Source organism: Crinia signifera, chromosome 5 (assembly GCF_055691185.1).
Source record: "Crinia signifera chromosome 5, ASM5569118v1, whole genome shotgun sequence".
Classification (NCBI taxonomy): domain Eukaryota; kingdom Metazoa; phylum Chordata; class Amphibia; order Anura; family Myobatrachidae; genus Crinia; species Crinia signifera.
The window spans coordinates 198609221-198633045 of NC_139221.1; the positions used below are offsets into that span (position 1 = coordinate 198609221).

General features: G+C 44.0%; 1 protein-coding gene across 3 annotated transcripts in view; it reads right to left on the reverse strand.

The window, feature by feature from the left end:
• Positions 1–2989: 2989 nt before the first annotated feature.
• The window catches only part of MSANTD3 (Myb/SANT DNA binding domain containing 3), a 44507-nt gene continuing 23671 nt past the window's right edge, over positions 2990–23825 (reverse strand). The window contains exons 3-5 of one of the 3 annotated variants that reach the window (XM_083188411.1): positions 13617–13760; positions 7082–7210; positions 2990–4812 (exon numbers count right to left, since the gene is read on the reverse strand). In XM_083188411.1, the coding sequence (XP_083044537.1) occupies positions 4394–4812; positions 7082–7210; positions 13617–13760 (692 nt within the window). In that variant the 3' untranslated portion in view covers positions 2990–4393. The remainder of the gene's footprint in view (positions 4813–7081; positions 7211–13616; positions 13761–23825) is intronic. The other 2 variants (XM_083188412.1, XM_083188413.1) reach the window with 2 other exon arrangements.

Consider the following 23825-nt stretch of genomic DNA (forward strand, 5'->3'; position numbering starts at 1 on the left):
ACAGCACGGGCCGCATTTGGCCCCCGGGCCTGACTTTGGACATGCCTGATATATATTATACACATATACACGCATACTTATATTTATATAAGGTGGTTGGAGGGGGTCCAAAATGTATCTTACCTCTGAGCAACTAGGACGAAATTACACCACTGTAATGACATACTACTACTAAAGGCACCCATACACTCTGCGATTTGAGGCCGATTTCACTCGGTTCTGATAGATTGGGCCATGAAATACCGGTAGTCCCAAATGTGTATGACATCCGATCCAATGCGCGGGCCCGAGCACAAACACACACACCTGGCTCCCTCCGCTTACAGCTCCCCAGGAGTTGCATGTGCTAAATCACATGTGATTTAGCACATGCAAAACTTGGCACGTCAAGTGCCTAATTGTACTTGAGCTCTCCCCAGTAGCTACCGGGGAAATCAGGTCCAGCTTGCCTTAACACTATTGCCGTATAACCTTATGCTAGGGTGACCAACTCATCCCTTTAATCCGGGACACATATTAATTACACAGGTTCTGTGGCTGGCTTTCACCTGGTTTTAAACTGCCACACCTCAAGACTCCATTTCACCTGGTTTTAAACTGCCACAGAACCTGTGTAATTAATATGTGTCCCGGATTAAAGGGATGCGTTGGTCACCCTACCTTATGCTAAACAGGTTCCAGCATATCGAATGAGTCATCACTGGACAGCTGTAGCCCTGGGTTTTAGCATGGAAGTCCACCCCCAGCCCACCTGGTTCTGCAAAATCTAATTTTAATTGCTAAATGAATTGCCTATCCACAGTTTAGCACCACAACATGATGCTTTGCAGGTACCCCTAAATTAAATGGGCAGGATGGAAACCGCAGGTAGAATAAGGAAACTGGACTGCCTTCCCAGAAACTCAGATCAGAACATGGCAACCCTGTAAGAATCTCAACAGAGAGTGGACCACAGCAAGCAGAGATACCCATGGTGCCTGAATTGTGTCCCAGTAAAGCTGGGAGCCTTTAACAAAAAGCTTCGGGAACCACTCCTAAAAAGAGTTTGTTTATAATATGAAAAAAAAAATGAATGCACAATAAAGAAATGAAAAATTGCTAGCTGCGGAAGCAGCTTTAAAAAATAGGTAGCCCAGCTGTGTGTGAATTTATAAAAAAATTAAAACAGTACTGTGCCTGTTTAAGAATGTTAGGATGTAACATGTGACTTGTCAGCTGTTGTGAAACTACATGTCCCAGCATGCCTTGCCTCAGTTTTAGCATTCCCTAATAGCAATACTGTGGCAGGGTATACGTGGATGTGTCGTTTCACAACAGTTGGAGACCCACAGGTTGGCCAGGCCTGATTTAGGGGTAAATTTACTAAAATGGGAATTCTATTGAAGATGGGATGCTGCCCGTAGAAACCAATCAGATTCTTCGGTACTCTTTACCTAGAACGGCGCCCACGATTGAAATCGCGGGCATCGCGGGTAAAATCGCGGTAATCGCGGCATCGCGGGTAAATCGCGGGTAAATTGCGGGTACATCAAAATCGGGTACCCGCGATTACCGCGATTTTCCCATAGAGAACAATGTTAAAAAGCCTGATTGACCGCGATTTTAGCGTTAAATGCCTCAATGCCCGCGATTTTCCCATAGGAATCAATGTTAAATGGGCTACAGAGCCCAAATAGCCCCAATTAACCCTTAAATGTCCCCCCAATTTTTGTACGCCACCCCACGATCCACGCCAACCCGAAGCGTGGCGAGCGCAGCGAGCCCGCGAGGGGCGGCGGTACGCGTCCTACGACCTTTTCATGCCCTACTATCCACGTCGGCGTGGAGTTGAGAATAGAATAGTGTGGCGAGCGCAGCGAGCCACCGAGCCCGAAGCGTGGCGAGGGGACGCGGATACCTTCACAGTTATACGCGTCCCCTCGCGGGCTTCACAGGTGTCCGCGTGGCCACGGACACCTGTGAAGCCCGCGAGGGGACGCGCTTACCTGTGAAGGTATCCGCGTCCCCTCGCGGGGCTCGCTGCGCTCGCCACGCTTCGGGCTCGGTGGCTCGCTGCGCTCGCCACACTATTCTATTCTCACACCACGCCGACGTGGATAGTAGGGCATGAAAAGGTCGGAGGACGCGTACCGCCGCCCCTCGCGGGCTCGCTGCGCTCGCCACGCTTCGGGTTGGCGTTGATCGTGGGGTGGCGTTAAAAATTTGGGGGGACATTTAAGGGTTAATGGGCTCTGTAGCCCATTTAACATTGATTCCTATGGCCAAATCGGGTGGATTGAGGCATTTAACACTAAAATCGGGTCCATCGCGGCTTTTAACATTGCTTCCTATGGGAAATCGGGAGCATCGCGTCGCGGGCATCGCGGGTACGTTTATGGCCGGCCGCGACGCGACCGACGCGATTTTTCAGGTTTAACATGGTTTTCAATGGGAAAATCGCGTCGGTCGCGTCGCGGGCAGGCATAAATGTACCCGCGATGCCCGCGACGGGCGCCGTTCTAGGTAAAGAGTACCGATTCTTCTTATAATTTATCTAGCATCTTGTATCTTAATAGATAGAATCTTTAACAGAACTCCCAATGTACACTGTAGAGTGTAGGAATTTTTTTCAAACATGTTAGGTTTCAAGATGCGCCCACTCATTCAATAGTACCTTCTAAACTCTAAGGTAGCAGTGTTCCCCAGATAAGATGATAGAGAAATGAAGATGCTGTATGTTGTGTTGTGCTTTGTGTTCTGTTACTATCATCAACATATGACATAGGGGTAGATTTATCGTACCGCTATAACACTTCCTGCTTCACCTCATTAACTAGGTGAAGCAGGAGGGGAGACCGACAAGATGTATGAACAGATAGTAAATCTACCCCATAGTTACAGACATATTCCTTATTTCATTATCTTGCAGAAATCTATAAACAATTTGCTCCTCAACCATGCGCAAACACACGACACAAAAGATGAAAAATGCCTTAGTCTACAAATCATATACATCTGAAATGATCGTTTATTTTCACTTACAAATGAGGATTTCATATTTTCATTTGAGCAATACAGTTAACTCTAAAATGGGTACTGACTACACTTTGTACACACTAAATAAACCAAATTCCTCCCCACAAAAAAGCTTAGCTGTATTTGGAATTTCTTCTCACATAATTGTAATTTCTACTCTTAACATCACTTTTACCAATATTAATATTTTCCATACTTTAGGTTTATGTGGCCACTTACATCACTATCAGGAGTATTCAATTGCCTGCAAAAATTCCCACAGAGCAGGGAAGGGATATAGTTTGTGGGTTTCTACGCTGACTTTAATCGTAACTCCACAAGCTGTGAGGTATAGTCTATCTGCAGGGACTTGCTTGTGGGGAATTCATTGCTAATTAAATACTGTACTCCCGATGCTGGCAATCAGCAGCTGGGTCAACCCAGCTGCTAATGGAATACCACCTAAATGTTAGCCATAGTGTTGGTATACTAAGCAGTGTTTAGAAAATTAAAGGCAGTTAAGTTTAACAACACATTTTTCTAATGTCAATTACACAACGGTTTCTAACAGATGAATAAGGAGAAGTTTTAAGCTTAGTGTAACCTCTGAAGAGCACCGTACTCATCTTCCTTTGTGCTTTATACACAGGTCTAATGACGTTTCATTGGAACCCTGATTTATCAGTTCTGTAAGTAAGACACAATGGTTTTTGTACCTTTGGCCTCTTCAATACCTGGAAACAATGGAGGATTATGTAAACATTGTTATGAATTTGTGAAATAAAAACATTCTGTGAAACTCTTCATGTTCAACATGTTCAATAGTTTAATAACACTCCCACTAAGGATTGGTTTGGTCTCTTCCCAAATAAATGTGGTCTTTTGGTAGTGAACCAACACACAATCCCATATATTTAGAAATGGATACAATTTATCCATGTATTACCCAAAAATGTACCAAACAAATCCAGAAAACCAACATGTGGACAAAATACATTAAAATAATAAAAAGTGAACATCATACAGTATGTCAGTAAAATAAATGATACAAAATAAAATTCTGATAAAAAAAAAAAAAAATCAGTTTTTGGGAAAGAAGACCGGAGTACAGTATACAGCTTATGCAGTCAGCAGGAAGTAGGCTGGATGCATTTTTTTTTATTACTACTAAAAGACAAAACACATTGCTCCCAATACCAGCCCCTTTCATTCATATACTAATCCGTTTTCTCTCTTCCTTTTTTTTTTCCTCCATTTTTACACAAACTATTTTTCCTACACAGAAACTGTTGCCAGTGTTTGGGCCTACTGATTGTTTATAGTGTTGGTAGAGCCTTTACAATTCTCTACCAGTGTTTTCCAAGTATCTTTTGCACCGTTAGCAGCACCAAGTTAAAAATCATGGTGAATTTGGAAAAGGTCTATTGAATGATGCTACTGGCCACTCCTTTGTGATTGTTTGCAATTTCCTCTCCCAGTACATTTTCTTTTTGTTCAAGATCTCCATCTTTATCCGGTGTTCAACCTCAGCCATTTCACACTCACGCTCTATCTGTTGCACCTTTGCCACGTGGACCTCATTCATCTGAATTAATTGAAGCTGGAGGATAGACATCTGCTGGTGATGCTCCTCCTCATGCATCTTTGTTAGAATGCCATTCTGGGAAGGTTTGCTCCTGTAGTTCCTGTTAGCAGTTATTCTGGTGGACGAGCAGGAGGGTGATGGCAGATTACCTTGACACTTCTGCATGTTCACTAAAGACTTTTCTGTGTAGAGGTCTCTGTCCGGGATGACAAAGGATTCTAGTAAAAAGAAATCTAAATGTTAAAAAGAAAGAAACATTTGTGGTATTAAAAGGATACAGATTATTTGGAGCATTATTATTTTATTTAGATATAGTTATTTAGATTTCTTATTTACAGCAAAAGAAATGTTACTCCCATGGGCAAGAGAGGCTTTAATGAGAGGTTACTGCTTGGTACAGACAGACAACTAATGCACATTGCTCCATGATAATTTGACACAGGGACTGTTGATTTAAGGTTGAAGACGATTTTACACAATTAATATGTTATCATCTATATAAGGTGTATGGTCACTAGGTCGACAAGAGGAAGGTCGAGGTAGGAATGCATGGGGTTGAACAATGAAGGTCGACATGTCTAAATGTCGACATGGTCGTTAGGTCAACACATACATTCGGTCAACATGGGCTACAGTCAAAAGGTCGCCATGGAATATTTCACTTTTTTTTTTTTTATCCTAAAATCCACTAGGGCGTGGTGGGGGAATAAAATGTGTGCCAAACATAGCGAGGCGCTGTGTCTGAAGCATGGCGAGCAGACGTGGTACACTTTTTTAGTGTCCATGTCCACTGTGTCGACATCCGGGAAAAAGCAAAAAAAACATGTTGACATTTATGACTGTAAACCTTGGCCATATTTACCTAATGCATGTGTCGACCTATTGACCCTGACGATCTTCAGACATGTCGACCTTGATGGTCGAACTAATGTATGACGGCCTTCCTCTTGTTGACCCCATGACCCATACCCATCTATAATAATTAATTAAAATATACAGATAAATCAGTTTATTGCCTAGTAATGGATGCCTGATCAGCCATAGTGTTCAGCTGTGAGACTTTAATGACAGTAAGGACCTTTTCTGTCCCATTGGTAATAACTGCATTAGGGAGTGTGAGCTGCTGTGTGGTACCCTGTACCTGTGTATCACAGAAGCTTTCATGTCTCCCAGCGATTGGGGCCTTCGCATAGAATTGTGGGGTCTGCTCTGTATCCATCCCACCAAAACACTCCCCCTGTGTGTTTATATAGTAACTGTGATGCAGGAAGTACAGGTCCCTATATAAGTGTATAGTAGGTATCTGCTGAATTTACAAACTTTACATGAATTAAAGTTAGAATTTGTATGCAAAGCATTTCCAGGCAATTATTTGAAGTGTCCCTCCACAGTAAAAAGGTAGATAAAGGCTTATCTGCTTACAAATGTACTCCAACCTCTTCAGTCATCTGATATTCTAGTATACCTCAAGATACATAGTAGGTTATTCTAATTTTCAAACTTACCCATGCGTTCAATGTTGAAGCTCTGCGCATAGTCGCTTATGCGCATGTGCAGGGCTTCTATACAGGTGCCTTTGGAGACATGCATAGTCTCTGTGGCGCTCGCAAAGGGGAGGGCATGTAGGAGGCGGGCAGGGGGTGTATCCACAGAAAAAGCTGGGTGCACCCAGGAAAACGCTGGGTATCCTCATGAGAATGCGGGCGGATCCTCGCCTTCCAGGGGCAGGCAGCTGATGTCACCAGACGTCAGCTGCCCGATCAGTTCTTGGAGCAGGATGCCACAGATCAAAGTCAGCAGAGACAGATTTGCGAGCACTGAAAAAATAATTTGATGATCGGCGACCATCAAATGATTTTGTGGCACACACGCTACCCTGAGAATGGATGTTTATGCAAAGTTTATGCAGTGCGGCGGTTACATTCGCCGTGCAACGGGGGTGGGCATTTGTAAGGCCGGCGGGCAGCATTACAAGGCTTGCTAAGCAGCGAATGACCTCCTTAATCCCAAGTAACATGTAGAAATTTAGAAATACAATTTACATAAAAGTAAAGGTTGCGGCACGGTCTTTGGAACTTAGTGACTGATAAACACCATTTGTTCAGATTGAAAAAAAAAAAAACTTGCCTCCAATATCAACATTAGGTACTTATAATTCGAGAGCCACTCCCATTTGTTATATAAAATCAAATACAAAATGTTGTGTAAAAAAAGATTATATATCCTATATAAGGTAAACATTACAGGTCATTATGATGAATAAAAATATTTGCTTGGCAATTTTCACACCAATTTAGACAAATTCACTCGGCACTCAAAGGATTAACAAAATTAAGTAATACCCTTTCACCAACAGTATAGTAATTAGCAAAGTAAGGAAACAACTGCTTAATTATACATATATCACAAGTAGCATCATTTAAAAAAAAACTTAAAAAAATGTAAATAACCATTTCATAGGATTAAAATATGCATGCCAACATCTGCCACCACTAAAGTCACCTTTTTTTATACTGTTGGGAGAGGATCTCTCCACACATACAGAGTCTGAGACGGACATATTCCTCATCGGTTCGGTCTGGATCTTGCCCTGTTCATCAATGAGAATTTCCAAGTCTCCTTTATGGAAAGCTGTAGAGACATTTCGAGAAACAGTCTAAACATAACAAAAAAAATGGCTTGCATCAGCAGTCATAGAACCCAAAATAAAGCAGCATGGCGGCAGAACCCAAGAGTTAAGTGCAATTGTATGCAGTGGGGAGCCGACAATGGTTTAAGGGCCTGAGGGGCAGATTTATTAAGCTTGGAGAAGAGATAAACTGGAGATAAAAGCGGAGAAAAGGTAAAAGGAGATAAAGCACCAGCCAATCAACTCCCAACTGTCTTTTTCAAACACAGCTGATTGGCTGTGCTTTATCTCCTTTTACATTTTCTCCGCTTTATCTCCAGTTTATCTCTTCTCCAAGCTTAATAAATCTGCCCTTTATTCTAGTTCACTCTTGGCAAATTCCGTCTCAGATGGATAAAACGATGTTCAGGGGGGCAGATGTAACAGGTGCAGATAGAATTAGATTTGGGTGAGTTATTTTGTTTCTGTGCAGGAAAAATACTGACTGCTTTATTTTTACACTGCCATATAGCTCTCACTTTGAAGAAAAACCCAGTAGCGCACGCAGGGGGGGTTTCTGAGTACCCAGAAACCCCCCAGGAATCTGAAAGCTGAGGGTCCCCTCTTTCCAAGGGTACAAGAATTTTTTAAATCGGCCCTGGGGAACCGGAGATATCTGACTTCAAAGCAGTGGTCCCCATCCAAGCCTGTTAATTGCTCTTCCCAGTCAGATATTTCAAGTTCTGTCTAACAGAGTTTTTCTGTGGGTATATTCCAAAAGCTGTGACTCTCCCCCTTTGATGGACACTAGTAGCTTGTCTCTACTGTTCCCAGAACCAGAGATGTCAGCCTTCCAGCAGCTGGTTACTGCTCCAGCTCCACACACCTGGTATGTAGTTTTATATTCTCATTGGCAGATTGCTCTGCCTCCTGAACTCTGATCCTCTAGTCCCCAATACCATTTTGTAGGTGGGATTCTCTAGTTTTTAATTCCATTAAAATATAAGAAATCTAGTTACGGGAACTGGAGATATCTGCAGTCAAGCAAGTTGTCCTCCTACCAGAAAATTATGAATAATAAGCCCACTCCACTATACACCCCTCCTCTGCATATTAAACATCCTCTACCACCCTGGAAGTTATGTATTGGGACCCCTTCATTCAGCCCAATGCCCCCCTCTCCCACCTCATCTCTCACCATCTGTGCAGTAAAGGGGTAATTAGTGAAAATTACTGATCCAGGCCCTACATGCTGAGCAGTTGATATAATACCCCCTACCACCTGCGGGACATCAAAGCTTCCGCTCATAGCACCCCCTACCCCTACCGCTGGAGGATAGGTAGGGGCCCCAATACATTGCTATGCCCAGGGGTCTACACTGCTGTTATGTATATATAATTATTATCATTATTATTTATATACATTTGGTCTATCTATAAGACTTTAACTGACCCGGCATATACTGGGTCACCTATGTGTCCAACTCTGTGCTTTGCTCCGCCCCTCTAGAAACCCCCTTCTGAAAATCCTGCGTTTGCCCCTGAAACCCCACCCAAATCTAACTCTCTCTGCACATGTTATATCTGTCCCACCTGCAGCGCACATGGTTTTCTCCATTTGAGAAGGAATTTGCCTCTAAGAGTGAACTAGAATAAAGCCCTAAGTGAGGGAAGTAAAAGCAAATGAGATAAGATGGAAACCCCAATGTATTCCCTGAATACTATGACCAGAATGAACATGGACTATATAAATGGCAATTTCTATATTGACACACATACACACACAAAAAAAAGTTAAATCCATTCATTTCTATTTTACTCATACATGGAAAAGAGACACCTCCTTCAAATGGTGTTTTTTTTTTGTTTGTTTTTTATACTCATATTTTTTTTAGACTGTACCAAGTCCGAGAATATGATAAATTACAGTTTATGTGACACAGACATTATTTAACAAATAAATAAGCACAAATGGGGAAGTTACATGGGGATAGTACACTATGGCTGACATTCTATGGGATGAGATAATCTGACTTTGGCGAATTTTATCGCAAAAACGGCCGTTTTCGCACTTTTTCCCTAATTCGCATATTTAATGAGATGCGAAAATCGGCAAAAAGTGCGGTTTTGCCGCGAAATCGCACTTTTTAGAAGTGCGATTTTTAGTTTTCGCCAGAACTCGCATCCAGATGTTTTCACATTGAAAAGTATACAATTCGCATATTTAATGAGATGCGAATTTGAAAAATGTGTCTAAAAATCTCAAAAAAAATCAGACCAGGTTCTGATATGCGATTTGGCCAGAACCCTGCACAGATCATAGAGATCTGTGCATGGCCCTGTGTTAAAAAATGTGGAAAAGTGTTTTTTGACAAAAAAAATTGAGCTGGGGCTGGTTCCAAAAATACGGGGGACAAAAAGCATAGGGGTCCCCCGTATTTCTGAAACCAGCCCCGGACTCTTGGACCAGTCCTGGTTCCAAAAATACGGGGGACAAAAAATCTGGGGTCCCCCGTATTTTGAAACCAGCACCGGGCTCCAACAGCACTCGGTGTCATGCCAAAGCCGGGGGACACTTTTTATATAAGGTCCCCCGGCCGAAACATGAGCACCGTGGCTGGTCAGCCTTGGACGGGGTACCTGGAGGAGTGGGGACCCCCCCATAAAGGGTTACCCCCCCCCCCCAGGCTTCACCCGTCCAGGGCTGAAGCCCGGGGCTGTCACCGGCGTCCGTGGCCAGTGGACGCCGGCCTGATAGTGTTAAATCTTCCATACATAACATTGCTTGATACAGAAGAACTACAAGTGGCAGCAGACCTCCCCCGCATGCTGGGACTTGGAGAACCACACGTCCCAGCATGCAGGGCATTAATGGGCCCGCTGGGACTTGTAGTCCACCTGTAAAAAGAATGTTAAAAAAAACACACACACACAGAGAAGTAAAACTTTATTACACACAAACACACACACCTCACTTTTACACCCACATACTCACCGATCCAGGATCCAGCGCTGGTCTCCCTTCTGCTGTAGAGCCGGCTACCCCCGCACTGACAGCGGGGACAACCGGCTCTCTCCGATGCCGCTAACAGCCTCTGTAGCGCTGTCCCAGCGCTACAGAGGCTGAGAGCATCTTTGGCTTATGCGTCTCCATGGAGACGCATAGCTCAGCCAATCAGGGCTGAGCTATGCATCTCCATGGAGACGCATCGGCCAATCACGCTCTCAGCCTCTGTAGCGCTGGGACAGCGCTACATAGGCTGTTAGCGGCATCGGAGAGAGCCGGTTGTCCCCGCTGTCAGTGCTGGGGTAGCCGGCTCTACAGCAGAAGGGAGACCAGCGCTGGATCCTGGATCGGTGAGTATGTGGGTGTAAAAGTGAGGTGTGTGTGTTTGTGTGTAATAAAGTTTTACTTCTCTGTGTGTGTTTTTTTTAACATTCTTTTTACAGGTGGACTACAAGTCCCAGCGGGCCCATTATTGCCCCGCATGCTGGGACTTGTGGTTCTCCAAGTCCCAGCATGCGGGGGAGGTCTGCTGGCACTTGTAGTTCTTCTGTATCAAGCAATGTTATGTATGGAAGATTTAACACTATCAGGCCGGCGTCCACTGGCCACGGACGCCGGTGACAGCCCCGGGCTTCAGCCCTGGACGGGTGAAGCCTGGGGGGAGTGACCCCTTTATGGGGGGGTCCCCACTCCTCCAGGTACCCCGTCCAAGGCTGACCAGCCACGGTGCTCATGTTTCGGCCGGGGGACCTTATATAAAAAGTGTCCCCCGGCTGTGGCATGACACCGAGTGCTGTTGGAGCCCGGTGCTGGTTTCAAAATACGGAGGACCCCCAGAATTTTTGTCCCCCGTATTTTTGGAACCAGGACCGGTCCAAGAGTCCGGGGCTGGTTTCAGAAATACGGGGGACCCCTATGCTTTTTGTCCCCCGTATTTTTGGAACCAGCCCCAGCTCAATGAGCCCAGGGCTGGTTATGCTCAGGAGGGGGGACCCCACGCCAATTTTTTTTTTTATGAACAAAAAATCGCACATTTCCTTAAATTCGCACATTTTCATGCCTAAAATTCGCACATTATCGCACTTTTCATTCCAGAATTCGCACCTCATTAAATATGCGAATATTGCGATATTAAAAAAGTGCGATAATGGGCGATTTTGAAAGTGAGAAAAAATCTCATCCCATAGAATGTCACCCTATGATTCAGTAGCTTTCCAGTCTGCCTTTAGCAGCAATAACATGGGGTAGTCATTTTCTGTATGAGTTTTTCAATCTCTTATATTTTGCTTCAGTTCATTAATGATTGAGAGCATTTGAAGCTTGGTGGGGTTTAGATATAGACTTTCACTTATTTATTCCAAGTGAGACAGACAGCTGTAGATACAGTTTCAGCTTGATGGACAGACACATTTTTCAATTAAATATAAAGAGGAGTTTACTGAAGGCTCAATGATCATCCTGCCATACAAATCTATGGTAGTTTGGCAGTATCTTGTGGTGATGCACCTAATGTGGCACTGTGCACCTAGGACAAAGCAAATCTACTTTGATCTCACCTGTCCAGAGGACAATGTTCTATAAGGATTTCTGAAGTGTTACTCTGCTATGAAAGCCAGATATGTGCCCAGTATTTTTTCTGATAGTAGTCATCATGAACCTGAACATTTACTGTAGTGACAGAGGCTTTTAGAAGATATCTGTATTTACCTCATATATTTTTATAAACTATTTCTGATAAGTTTTTATTCTGACCGCCACACAATCTGATTTTTGGATGAATTTGTAGTGATATATACTTCTAGGAAAAGGATCTTTTTGGTAAAAGTGTACTCTCTATGGGGTTGAAAATGGCCGATAATCATGACTGTTGGCATGCATCTTTTCTCCTCAACTTGGTGTTTAAACAAGCTCGAATTCCCCAGACCAAAAACTGCCAAAGGATTTTATTTTACATAGAGGTGGCAGCATTTCCTGAGGATAACACAACGACTTGCACTGACTAAACAGCACCTTACACAGGTAACTTCTTAAGGACACAGTCAGGATCCTGATAGAATGGAGACAGCAGAATCCCAAAGGTAAGTACTGGAGTTGGCATTGGGTGGAAGGGGGAACCAGTAAGGATATACTTACTGTTTTACACATGGCTGTTTCAACCAGGGCGGCCGAGAGAAATGCCGGGCTCCGGTAAAATTTTGGGGTTTGGCCTAAGTGTGGGAGGTGTGGCCACCTCCCACACTTAGGCCAGGCCCCCAAAATGTTTAGAGGAGGGTGAAAGAAAACTCTAAACTGAGCAGCAGCAGCAGCATGTGCTGTGCTGACAGTAGGCTCAACATGAGCTCACATGCGGTCAGTGCGATGCTCATGCTGAGCCTGCTATCAGCACAGCACATGCTGTAGAAGTGTGTCCTGCTGTTGCTACCTGGGAGGGATGGAGGGGGAAGGGAGGGGACAGACCAGGGCCCCTGCAGGGCCCCTCCAGCAAGCCTGGGCCCCGGTAATTAGTACCCCCCCCCCCCCCCCCCCCCCCCTTCTCGGCTGCCCTGGTTTCAACATTGTTCATGTTGGCTTATTTTTTTGTGAATAAATAATGACAAAGTAAAGAATGAGTATATCCACGGTTATTTGTCATATAAAATTACAATTAACAAATTTTAGGGAACTTCACTAGTCTGGTATGATTCTTTGACTGTCAAAATGTCAACATGGAAGCAAATTTAATTGCAGCATTTTTAACCATGCTTGCACTATAACTTTAAACATGATGGTAAGAGAACGTATCACATTTGATCTTATAGTGCTGACATAGTTAAAATGCTTTAACCCTGTAACCATTCCCTGGTCCACATTATACGTATTGTGTATATTATTAATATCAATGAATTCCACTAGCTTTTGTCCTATTGTAAAAACTGAGATTTCAAGAAGGGTGTACTTGGTTTTCTGATGGCTCTCTCTCTCTCTCTCTCTATATATATATATATATATATATATATATATATATATATATATATATATATATATATATATATATATATAGTGAGATTAAATCGGAATTAAAGTAATTTTTTAAATAATTACTTTTATATCATGTTCACCATTTGTTCCATTGAGTCTTTTTTTTTTTTTTTTAACATCTGAATCTGTATAGAGTCCCAATACCTTTTCTCTTGGTGCCGCTAATCCAGTATGACTATGTACTGAAGGGGAGACCAATCCAGCCCCACCCTATTAAAAAGGGTATTGGGAAATGCCCGATACCTTTGTGCTTTTGAGAGGCAATAAAACAGCAGCAGTTATTACACTTTTGTTCATAATACATTGCCAGACAGGAAAATGCCTATGTGATTATTTTAAGAAATGAGCTTAATTTTGAGTGTCCACTTAACGTTGATATGCTTGCTGCTTATGTGTCATATTACCTTTTTCTACAGAACTGGAAGGTGAGCCCTCACCACACAATGAATCTGTTTCAGGTGCTTTGTTATATGGTTTAGTCTGGATTTTGCCCTGTTCATCAATAAGCAGTTCCAGATCTAAAAGATTAACTTTCTTGCAGTCCATTTCTAAGGTATAAAAAGAAAAATCATGTTTAAAAAAACCCTCTTAAATTCATAAAGAAATCATCCATAAACCAAAGAACATTACTAGACTGAAATACAACATATAACAAAAGGCGTGTAAAAACTTCCCTGGAGCTCCCAAAAGTTACAAATGATAGTCCTTTTCCACTGCCGCTAAAAACCCAGGTTGTTGCCTCGATTAGCCAATTAGCTGTGTAATAGTGCGAGCCAGCGCCAAGAAATTGATGTGATGTCACCACCCCTGAAATAAGCTGGGTTCTGCCGCCAGTCTAAAAGGTCTCAGCTGGGTTGTGCATGTATACAAAATACTGGGTAGGACCTGGCATTTAATAATTAATGGTAAAGATGCGTAACTGAGTACCAAACACAAGTAACCCTTATGCATTATAGGGAGCCCCAGCAGTCGGGACCTAAGTGACGGGTCACCATTGCTTCTTAAAGCAGGATGAATGCTATTGATACACACAATTGTGCTGATTGTAAAGAATATTTCCACTACATGGGATATGTAATATAATTATTAACCTCATAATAACACCATCCTCTTTTTATTGGACTGGATTCATACAGAGTACATGCATTGCTGAATTGGCTAGTGTGAAGTTGATTTGAATTAGGCATAACTCTGCCTATTAATCCTTTACCAACTGGAGTGCATATTTATATATTTACTTGAGAAAATAATTGTTAATAGTTGGTTATTGATAATAGGGTATCCAATTAATTTATCACACACATATTCTCCAAATATAGTTACAAGCTAGTTGTCAATAAACCCATATAAGGTATTATAGATTACTTCTTACAGCTCTTGCATAAAAATCAGATTTTAATACCTACTGGTACCTCCTTTTCTCGGAGTCCATATGGGATATTGGGGATTTCATAACATATGGGTGAAGAGAGGTATCCGCAGGAGACAGGCACATAGAAGCTCTTTCACTGGGTGTACTGGCTCCTCCCCACAGACCAGTTAATATGAAAACTGTGCCCGAAGGAATGGAAAGTATATGATAAAAGGATATAACTATGTGTTAACACAGGGCTGGGCAATTGCGGCCCTCCAGATGTTGATGAACTACACATACCAGCATGCCTTGCATCAGTTTCAGCATCGCCACATAGCAAAACTAATGCAAAGCATCCTGGGATGTGTAGTTCATCAACATCTGGAGGGCCGCAATTGCCCAGCCCTGTGTTAACATATATAATGTATTAAAGTGGTGACATGCATCCAGCACACCCATAACACAACTGTAATTCAAGAGAACAGTAACAGGAGCCATCAATCAGGATCAACAAGGCAGCAATATTCCGCACTGAGGTGGGCGCATCAATATCCCATATGGATTCCGAGAAAAGGATTTACCGGTAGGTATTAAAATCCTATTTTCTCTATCATCCATATGGGATATTGGGGATTTCATCATAATGTATGGGAATTATACCCAAGATTCAAGGACGGGTGGGAACGTGTGGAGATTGCTGCAGCACCGCATTCCCAAACTGAATGTCCTCCTTGGCAATGGTATCCAATTTATAAATTTTGACAAAGGTATGTTGGTTTGACCATGTAGCTGCCCTACAAAGCTGCAGAGCCGAAACACCCTGGGCAGCCACTCAGGATGATCCCACTGCCCTGGTAGAATGAGCCCTAACAGTAGCAGGACCAGGCAGACCAGCCACAGCATAGGCCTGTTTGATAGTACAAAGCCACCGAACAATCAATTGTTTTGAGGCCGGATGATCGTTTTTCTGGGCATCGTACAACTTGAGAGCCCGAACCACATCCAACACAGCAGGAATGTCCGAGTGAGGCCCCCCTGCTGGAACCACAATGGGTTGGTTCAAATGAAAGGTCAAAACAACCTTTGGAAGAAAGCCTGGGTTCGTTCTGAGCTCCGCCCTATCCTCATGGAATATAAGGTATGGGCTCTTGCAAAACAGAGCGCCCAGCTCTAAAACCCTCTGTGCTGAAGCCAAAGCTAACAGAACTGCAGTCTTCCATGTCATGAAATTTAACTCCACTGAGGCCCTTATTCAGGTTCATTCGTTCGCATGCATGCACACACGCACGCAGTGTTACACTTGATAACAGCACGTACGCATCTTGCAGAGTCACGCCTATAGGGCTTGCGAACTCATGCGTTCGCACCCATACTAAAAAGGGTGTGGCCTTTCATTGCGTGCAATTAAAACTGCTCGCACGCGCCAACACATTTTCACATGCACACGCACCACAGTGTGCGTGCGAACATGCTCTTGTCCCTAATATATATGTTGCATATGTGATATGACACATGTCGACTAATGTTGACAGTGCAAACATGCTACACATGGCAGAGTGAAAATGTACATAAAGGTATGTTATATAAGGGCAATTAATAAATGTGTTAAGTGCATTTGCATTTGTGGCCTACAATTCACCTTACCATAATAATTTAAATGTGTCTGCTAACACTTGTTTGGTTTTGTGATGCAAACTGAAGTGGAGCAGAGTTAAATGATTGTCACAATCAACCAATCATTGGTCACAATGGTGTTCAGGTGCTATTGATTTCCCCATTTCGCTACTGTGTTTTAAGCGTACGAATGAGCAGTTCACAAGAAGTATGGTGAGCGAAACTGAAAATCTGCTTTGAGCTTGCGAAAGTTTTGGAGTTTGTGTGGGAACAATCCCTGTTGCAGTCATGCGAAAGCAAACCCACCACTCGAAGTGAACGCCCATGTGTACGCCCAGTTTTGCTCATTATACTGGACGCGCCCATACAAACGCCCACATCACGCCTACTGGCTAAACCTTCGCTCGGACGACAGAAACCGCTTGGAAGATTGCTTGCGAATAGGAATTTCACAGTTTGCACATGCGCATTGCGTACACTGCACATGCGCAATGGGAGCAGTTGGGTGATACATGCGAATTCACATGCGAACGTGTCAATGTGAATAAGGGCCTGAGTTCAAGGGTTCAAACCAGGATCACTGTAAGAAGGCTAGGACCGACTTCCGGTGGGCCGGGCATCAAGTATGGCCGCATTTTAGCTGGGCTCCTGAGACAGCACAGTGAAAATCCAACAACATTTAGGATTCGGGTCCATATTTGGGCTGAGCCTACAGACAGAGGAGATTCAGGCATGCTGCACCACGACATACGCTGCCCGCTGCACCTTACATACCGCATCGCCTTCCCTTTGGAGTGCCTATACGGAGGATATCGGCAGCACGATCCGGGGACTCAGACGGCACTCAGTTATCTCTCGAGGTGTCGGAGAGCGGGCCGCCTGCTGAGGGAGGACTTGAGTGGTGTTCGGCGCCGGGAGGAGAAGAGCCGCCTCTGCTGTTCTCCATTTGCAGTCTGGGAGACTCCCGGGACCTACTGCCCCCTGGAACGGAATACGCTGGCAATGCATTTTGCGGCATTTGGTGATGTGCCCTGACCGGCAGTCCTGCTGTCCTCTGAAGGGAGATTGAGTTGCTGGGCCCTGACCGGCAGTCCTGCTGTCCTCTGAAGGGAGATTGAGATCTGTTGGTCTGGGCTTTTCTATTGGAGTCTGGATATTGCAAAGAGTTGAGACCTTCTTCTGCGATAACTCTCTTATAAACCGATATCAATGGGGAATGGACCCTAGAATTACCCCTCAGTATTTATTCTTTAGGAGATCGCTTTTTGTTTAAAACTCCCAGCAGCTCAATATGTGATTTATATAGGTTTCCGTGAGTCTGCATATTTTCTAAACAGTTGTCTTATGCTTCTCTCATAAATGTTTTATACTTTTTTATGTTGCAATCATAATTTGTAGTTATATATATTTTGTACTAGGCAAAAGCACAATATTCATGCTCTACATTACAACCTCTATTAGACCCATAAATACTTACACTGACAATTATGGTCTTAGAAGGTGCTGCTTTTGCTGCCCAGGTGGCAGTTGAGCTCTCCAAGATTTTATTACCATATTTTGAGAGAAAGTTTAAACAGATGGCATCGATGTTTGACAGGGATCAGGCTCCCTTGATTGACAACTTCCTTACTATGCCGCAGAATGCTCCTGAGAGTGATGATTCACTCGGCACTGAGCCTAAATATATCTCAGATGTGAACACCCCTATCACAACTCATCTTCATAATGCTAATTTTCCCTACATGGCTCCATGCATTGTGATTTCTGGTTCTCCCATGAAACATACTAAGAATGATGATTTGGAAGCACTTTTGGTAATTACCCCATTCGGGTCACCCTGGAAGTCATTGCCCAATATATGTAGCCCTGGCTTTGCGGCTCATGGCTATCATCCAACTGCATCAACCGATGGAATGCCGTTAACACACCTGTGGCAATTAATTCCAGCCCCTACTGTGTATGCTTCATATTTATCCCATGCCTCGTAGGGGCCTTCATATGAATGGGGTTACTTACATTAGCCTTTTTTTCTCTCTTCCACCAGACACATTTATGCAATTTTGACCATTCGTCTTGATTTAGAAGATTTCACCGGACACGATACACGGATTATTTGCTATATGGGAAGTTAATACCCTTGTTTGTTTTTTCATTTTTTTTAATGCTATATACCAGGTCTCTATTTCTGCTAGACTATATTCACAAAATGTCCCTATCCTTTAATAATTAAAAGTCACTACAGTATGTGAAGCTTATATCTGAATATAGTGGTAAAATGGGTGTATATCTAAATCATTACAATCCATTAACAAGATATTCGTACCCATGCCTGAAACATTTGCTATATATTTAGCTTCAATGTGATAAATCATAGTTTATTATCTGGATGCGGGCTGTGAATACAGTTCCCACCTTCCTGTTTGTTGGAAAGGAAAAATTTGAAAATTAGTACGATAGGAGCAATGTATCTATCATTTGTTATACAATTATTTTACTTTTATTTCTGCTCAGTGACTGTCAGAAAATGTCAGCTATTAACCATACATTTGTACTGTCGACACGTTTATATACACTCAAATATGTGTATGCTATAGGTTTTAAATGTTTAATTTGTCTAAATGTTTAATTTGTCTTGGAATCAGCATCTGCCACCCACTGGCATAGCCAGAGGGTCCTGCATCTGGAGACCGCCATGGCAGAATTGCATGCATTAAATGCACCTAATTCCTTTTGTGCATCGCACAGCATTTTGTCCGTGTCTTGGATGTGGCCCAATTTCTCTGAAACCTGCGCCACAGTCATGTCCCCTTGCAAAACTTCCATAATCTGGGAAACCCAAGTATGGACAGCCTTAGCCATCCAGCAACTCGCTAGTACCGGGCGCTGACATGCGCCACTAGCGGTATAAATAGCCTTAAGGGTATATTCTACCTTTTTGTTAGAGCTGTCCTTCAGAGACGAGGACCCTGGTACCGGTAGTACCACCTTTTTGGACAAGCGTGACAGGGACGTGTCCACCACAGGGGGCTCCTCCCACACTTTTCGCTCAGCCGGCTTGAAAGCAAAGGCAGACACAAATTGTTTTGTGAGCTTAAAACGTTGTTCTGGAGACTTCCAGGCCGCCTTGAATGTGTCCAGCGTGTTCTTGATAAACAATGGGCTGTTTTTCTGGGCTCCATATAAGGGATCCCCCACTACAGACTCAGTTAAAGGGAGGTCTAATACCTCCCCAATGGCCATTATGAGTGGTTCAGTGCCTGTAAGTGCAGGCTGTGAGTCCTGTAAGGGCTCATCTAAATCCTCCCCCACATCTGGCTCCTCATCAGTATGAAGAGGAACAGCATCTGCACTCCGTTTACAGGATTGCGTCTGAGTGCGTCGGAGTGGGGGTTAAATTATCAACTCTGGCCGACAGAACAGATATATCCCGTCTGACTTTTTGAGTCTGAGGAGTGTTTGCAGCTAACTGAGAGGACACATCTTGCAGAATGCTCTTTATGGAGCTAGCCCAGTCTGGTTCTTGAGAGGCAGACTGCATATTCCCACTAAGCTGGGGTGAGACACCACTGAGCACTGGGGAAATGCAAGCTTCACAAGTTACTTGTAAAGTAGAAGCAGATGAAAACTTTACACTGCACAACATGCAGGTTATTTTTCTGAACATGATGGGGAAACAACAAACTGAACCCACACTCACACACACTCACAGTGATTGTATCTATGTACAATAAATCACACTATGTGAAGGTAATGCACTGTGTACTACAACCTATGTGTGGCAGCTTAACAAGCCTGTGGGTAAAGGCCCATACACACTGGGCGACTTTGAGCTGAAAGCCGCTCAAAACAGCCTGTTATACCAGCAGATGAGTGGCGTTGAGGACGGCTTTGCATAGCTCTGCGCTATGCAACGCCGTCCTCCCCCGTCGGCACCGGGCAGGGGGAAAGCCGCTCAGTGTGTATGACATCATCGCTGTCCATACACGCTGGGCATAGTCGCCCAGTGTGTATGGACCTTTAGACTCTGAGGGGGACCTGTACACCAATAACCTAGCTCTCAGATTGGAGAGCTGGTAACATACATAAAGCACAGAGGATTATATATATACTTGCAGTTATTAACCCTTCACCAAGGTTAAAAGCGCCAAAACCTGTGCTGTCACTGCTGCAGAATGCCCTTCCTTTTCTCACCGCTGAGGAGTGTTCCAGGAGGTGAATAATGGCGATTACAGAGCCCAGAGAGAAGCAGGAAGCTGTTAGTTTGGCGCCCTCAGAGGTCAGGTCCTGCTCTGAGTAAGCCCTGCCCACTGCATAGCACTGGGGGGTACATAAATATTTATACTGGAAAATGGCAATAAACAGTCCTAAATGTGGTGAACTGCCTTGTGGTACAGTGGCAGCACCTAATTCCAGTCTGTGGCAGAGCTGCACAGCACCTGTGCAGGGACACCGCGATAGCTGCCACCATCTTGCCGTGTCACATACCGGGGTGCCCACTGAGGGAACCCCGGGTCATACTCAACACTGATGTTTTCGGGCTGAACCAGGGGTGTGCGGCATGCTGGGGGTGAGCTACGCTGACATCTAAGCGACTGCGGTTGCAAACACCCTCTCAGGACAGTGGTCCTGCAGCAGGGTCAATTCGGTACCTGAAGAGGCCAGCAATTGAACCCTTCCCCTGACTTCCCACGATGCAGGAACGCTGTTTAAGCCCAAACAGCAGACCCAAAACAATAAAGAAATAAAACTGAAGAAAAACTCTCTGAAGCTTCACATTGAGCACCCTTTCCTGAGGGCACATTTTCTTTAACTGGTCTGTGGGAAGAAAGTAAAGGGGAGGAGCCAGTACACCCAGTGAAAGAGCTTCTATATGCCTGTCTCCTGCGGATACCTTTCTTCTCCCATACGTTATGATGAAATCCCCAATATCCCATATGGATGATAGAGAAATACTAAAAGTACAAAGTCTATACATTGCGACCTAGATCTCCCTTATTTTAATTACATTTCATTTATCTCTCTCCTTATGTATAGCTTCGGCTTCCTATCAATAATTATTAACACTTAGTATCTCACTGGCATCCCGCGCTGGGCCTCCTAGCTTATGATAGTTTTTGGGGTGCCACACCCTGCACCTAGATATAGCGCTAGGGACCCCCAATATACAGAGAAGCCTTGACGCGGCTTGGGGGCATATCATACACCTGCGCAGGTATATGTAACCAATATCTCTGAATTCTATTATCATGTAGTGTTTAAGATTGGTTGCTAAAACTATTCAGTGTGCCGGGGGAACCAATGTCTTGTTACTTACTAAGTATTAACCCCTCCCTTGCATGCACCTGAAAAGTTTTACTGAACTAATTTGAGCATCTACCACTATCTGTATCTATCTGGACCTATATCTCCCCCCATGTCTGACAAACATAGTTTAGTTTAGGCCGGCCAAGGATTCCTGGGGTGTGGATGCAAGAGAGAAGGGAGGGTTCCAGCCACAAGGCCCATTTCTCGTCTTAAAGCCTTCAGCCTGAGATCGAAACAATTTCGTGCCTGCACCCATAATAGGATGATATAGCTGTATCAGGGCTTGGCTCGGGGTATTACTACATGGGGAACAGGCATCAGGCCAGATAAGAGACACTGTGATTTATTAAGTACTGTGCATATGTGTGTTTGTGGTAGGGGCATTACATTCTACCATTCAGAGAGGGAATCCCAGTATGTTTAGTTAGTGCCCAGACAGGCTACAATTTATTTTTATATTTTGTTTTAAGTACAACTGTACCATAAAACTAGCCATGGCAAGATTGCACAAAAAACCTAGACTGGTGTGCTGATATCCTGGCTGCTGTGTGTTTGGAGGTGCCCATCTATCACAGAAGAGGCACTACTACTCTGATCTCCTCCCAATACTTAGTATATCCAGTATCAACCAACACATTCATGGTTAAAAACAATAGAAGTAACAGCCACTGGTTTGGTTTGGATACACACGGAAGTCTTTGTACTCTTATTATATATTAGCATTGCCTTATAGGTCTAACTGGCACCGGATAGACAGTAAATTTTCTATTAAGAAGCATACCATGGTATATGAACAGGAGGGATGCAGTTACACTCTGAAGAGAGATAAAGAGGCTGGAGAAAAAACACCATATCCTGAATGGGTATGGGTCATTGGGTTGACCAAATTAAGGTTGACATGTATTGGGTCGACCACAGACAGGGCTTAGGTCGACACATGAAAAGGTCAACAAGGCTAAAGTTAACAGGGTCAAAAGGTTGACACAAGCATTAGTTTGAACTGGGAAGGTTGACAGCCAAAACGTCGACATGCGTTTTTCGCTTTTTTTGTCCCGAATGTCGACATGGTCATCGTATTGGTGCACCGCTGTGCTCACCATGCTTCGGGCACGGTGCCTTGCTATGCTCGGCACACTATTATATTATCCCTCCATGCCCTAGTGCAGGGGTGGGCAACAGGCGGCCCGTGAGATGCTCAGGGCTGGCCCGCCGCACTGACCTATATCCCAATGACAAGCGGCCCGACTAGCTAAACTGCTTGTCATTTAACTGGCAGGGCTAAAAAGTGCGGTGCTGCTGCCGCCGCCGATACCCTACTGCGCCCGCCCCGCACAGCATTACTGGGACTGTGGAGGGGATGCGGTCACGCGGCAGCCGCCTTTCCGCCATTGGGTGGTGCGGCCGCCGCGTGACCACGTCCCCTCCCACACTCCCAGTAATGCTGTGCGGGGCGGGCGCAGCGCACAGTCGGGAATCGGCAGCGGCGTCACTCTCCTGCTTCCCCTGACTGACCTCTCCTGGCTTCCACTCACTCAGGCACCACGGCCCTGAAAAATAATAAACAAAAGTAAGACTCTGCCAGCCGATTATTTTATGTGTATATGTAATATATATATATGTAATATAGCCGTATTATATATGCTGATTTAAGTGATGTCCTTATCAAGTCCCCAGGAGTGCTGCATATAATTGACAATATATATATATATATATATATATATACACATACACACACACACACACACACACATACATACACACACACAGGTATATATGCATGACATATACACTCCTGTGTATACGTGTGTATGTATGTATGTATGTATGTATGTATGTATGTATGTATATATATATATATATATATATATATATATATGTGTGTGTTATATATGTTGGTGGAATGTATGTACATATGTATATAGGTGCTATTGTTTTGTCCTGACGACGGGGTGGTGTGGCCCCGAAACGTAGACCAGGGAATAAATCTGGTCCCACCAGTTTTCTCATGCCAAACTGACTCCGAGTGCCACTTCTTCATCTTCATTTATCCTAGTGGGGCTTTCTGGGCTTCCAAAGTGGGGGCACCGGAGCAAGCTATTTGGAGATAAGCTCATAAGACCTGAGTGACGGGTGTTCTATCTATCTATCTATCTATATACATACATACATACATACACAGCGTTGGTGGTTGGGTACCCAGTGTATTGGTTTGGCTGCCCTTATCTTGCTTGCTCTCTCTCTGGTCGTCTTGCCCGCCCTGGAGTCCTGACTAGAGAAGCATGCAGCTGCTGGTGACGCGGTCTGCCTTTGGAGAGTGCAGCGGGACTAAACCTCTAGAACA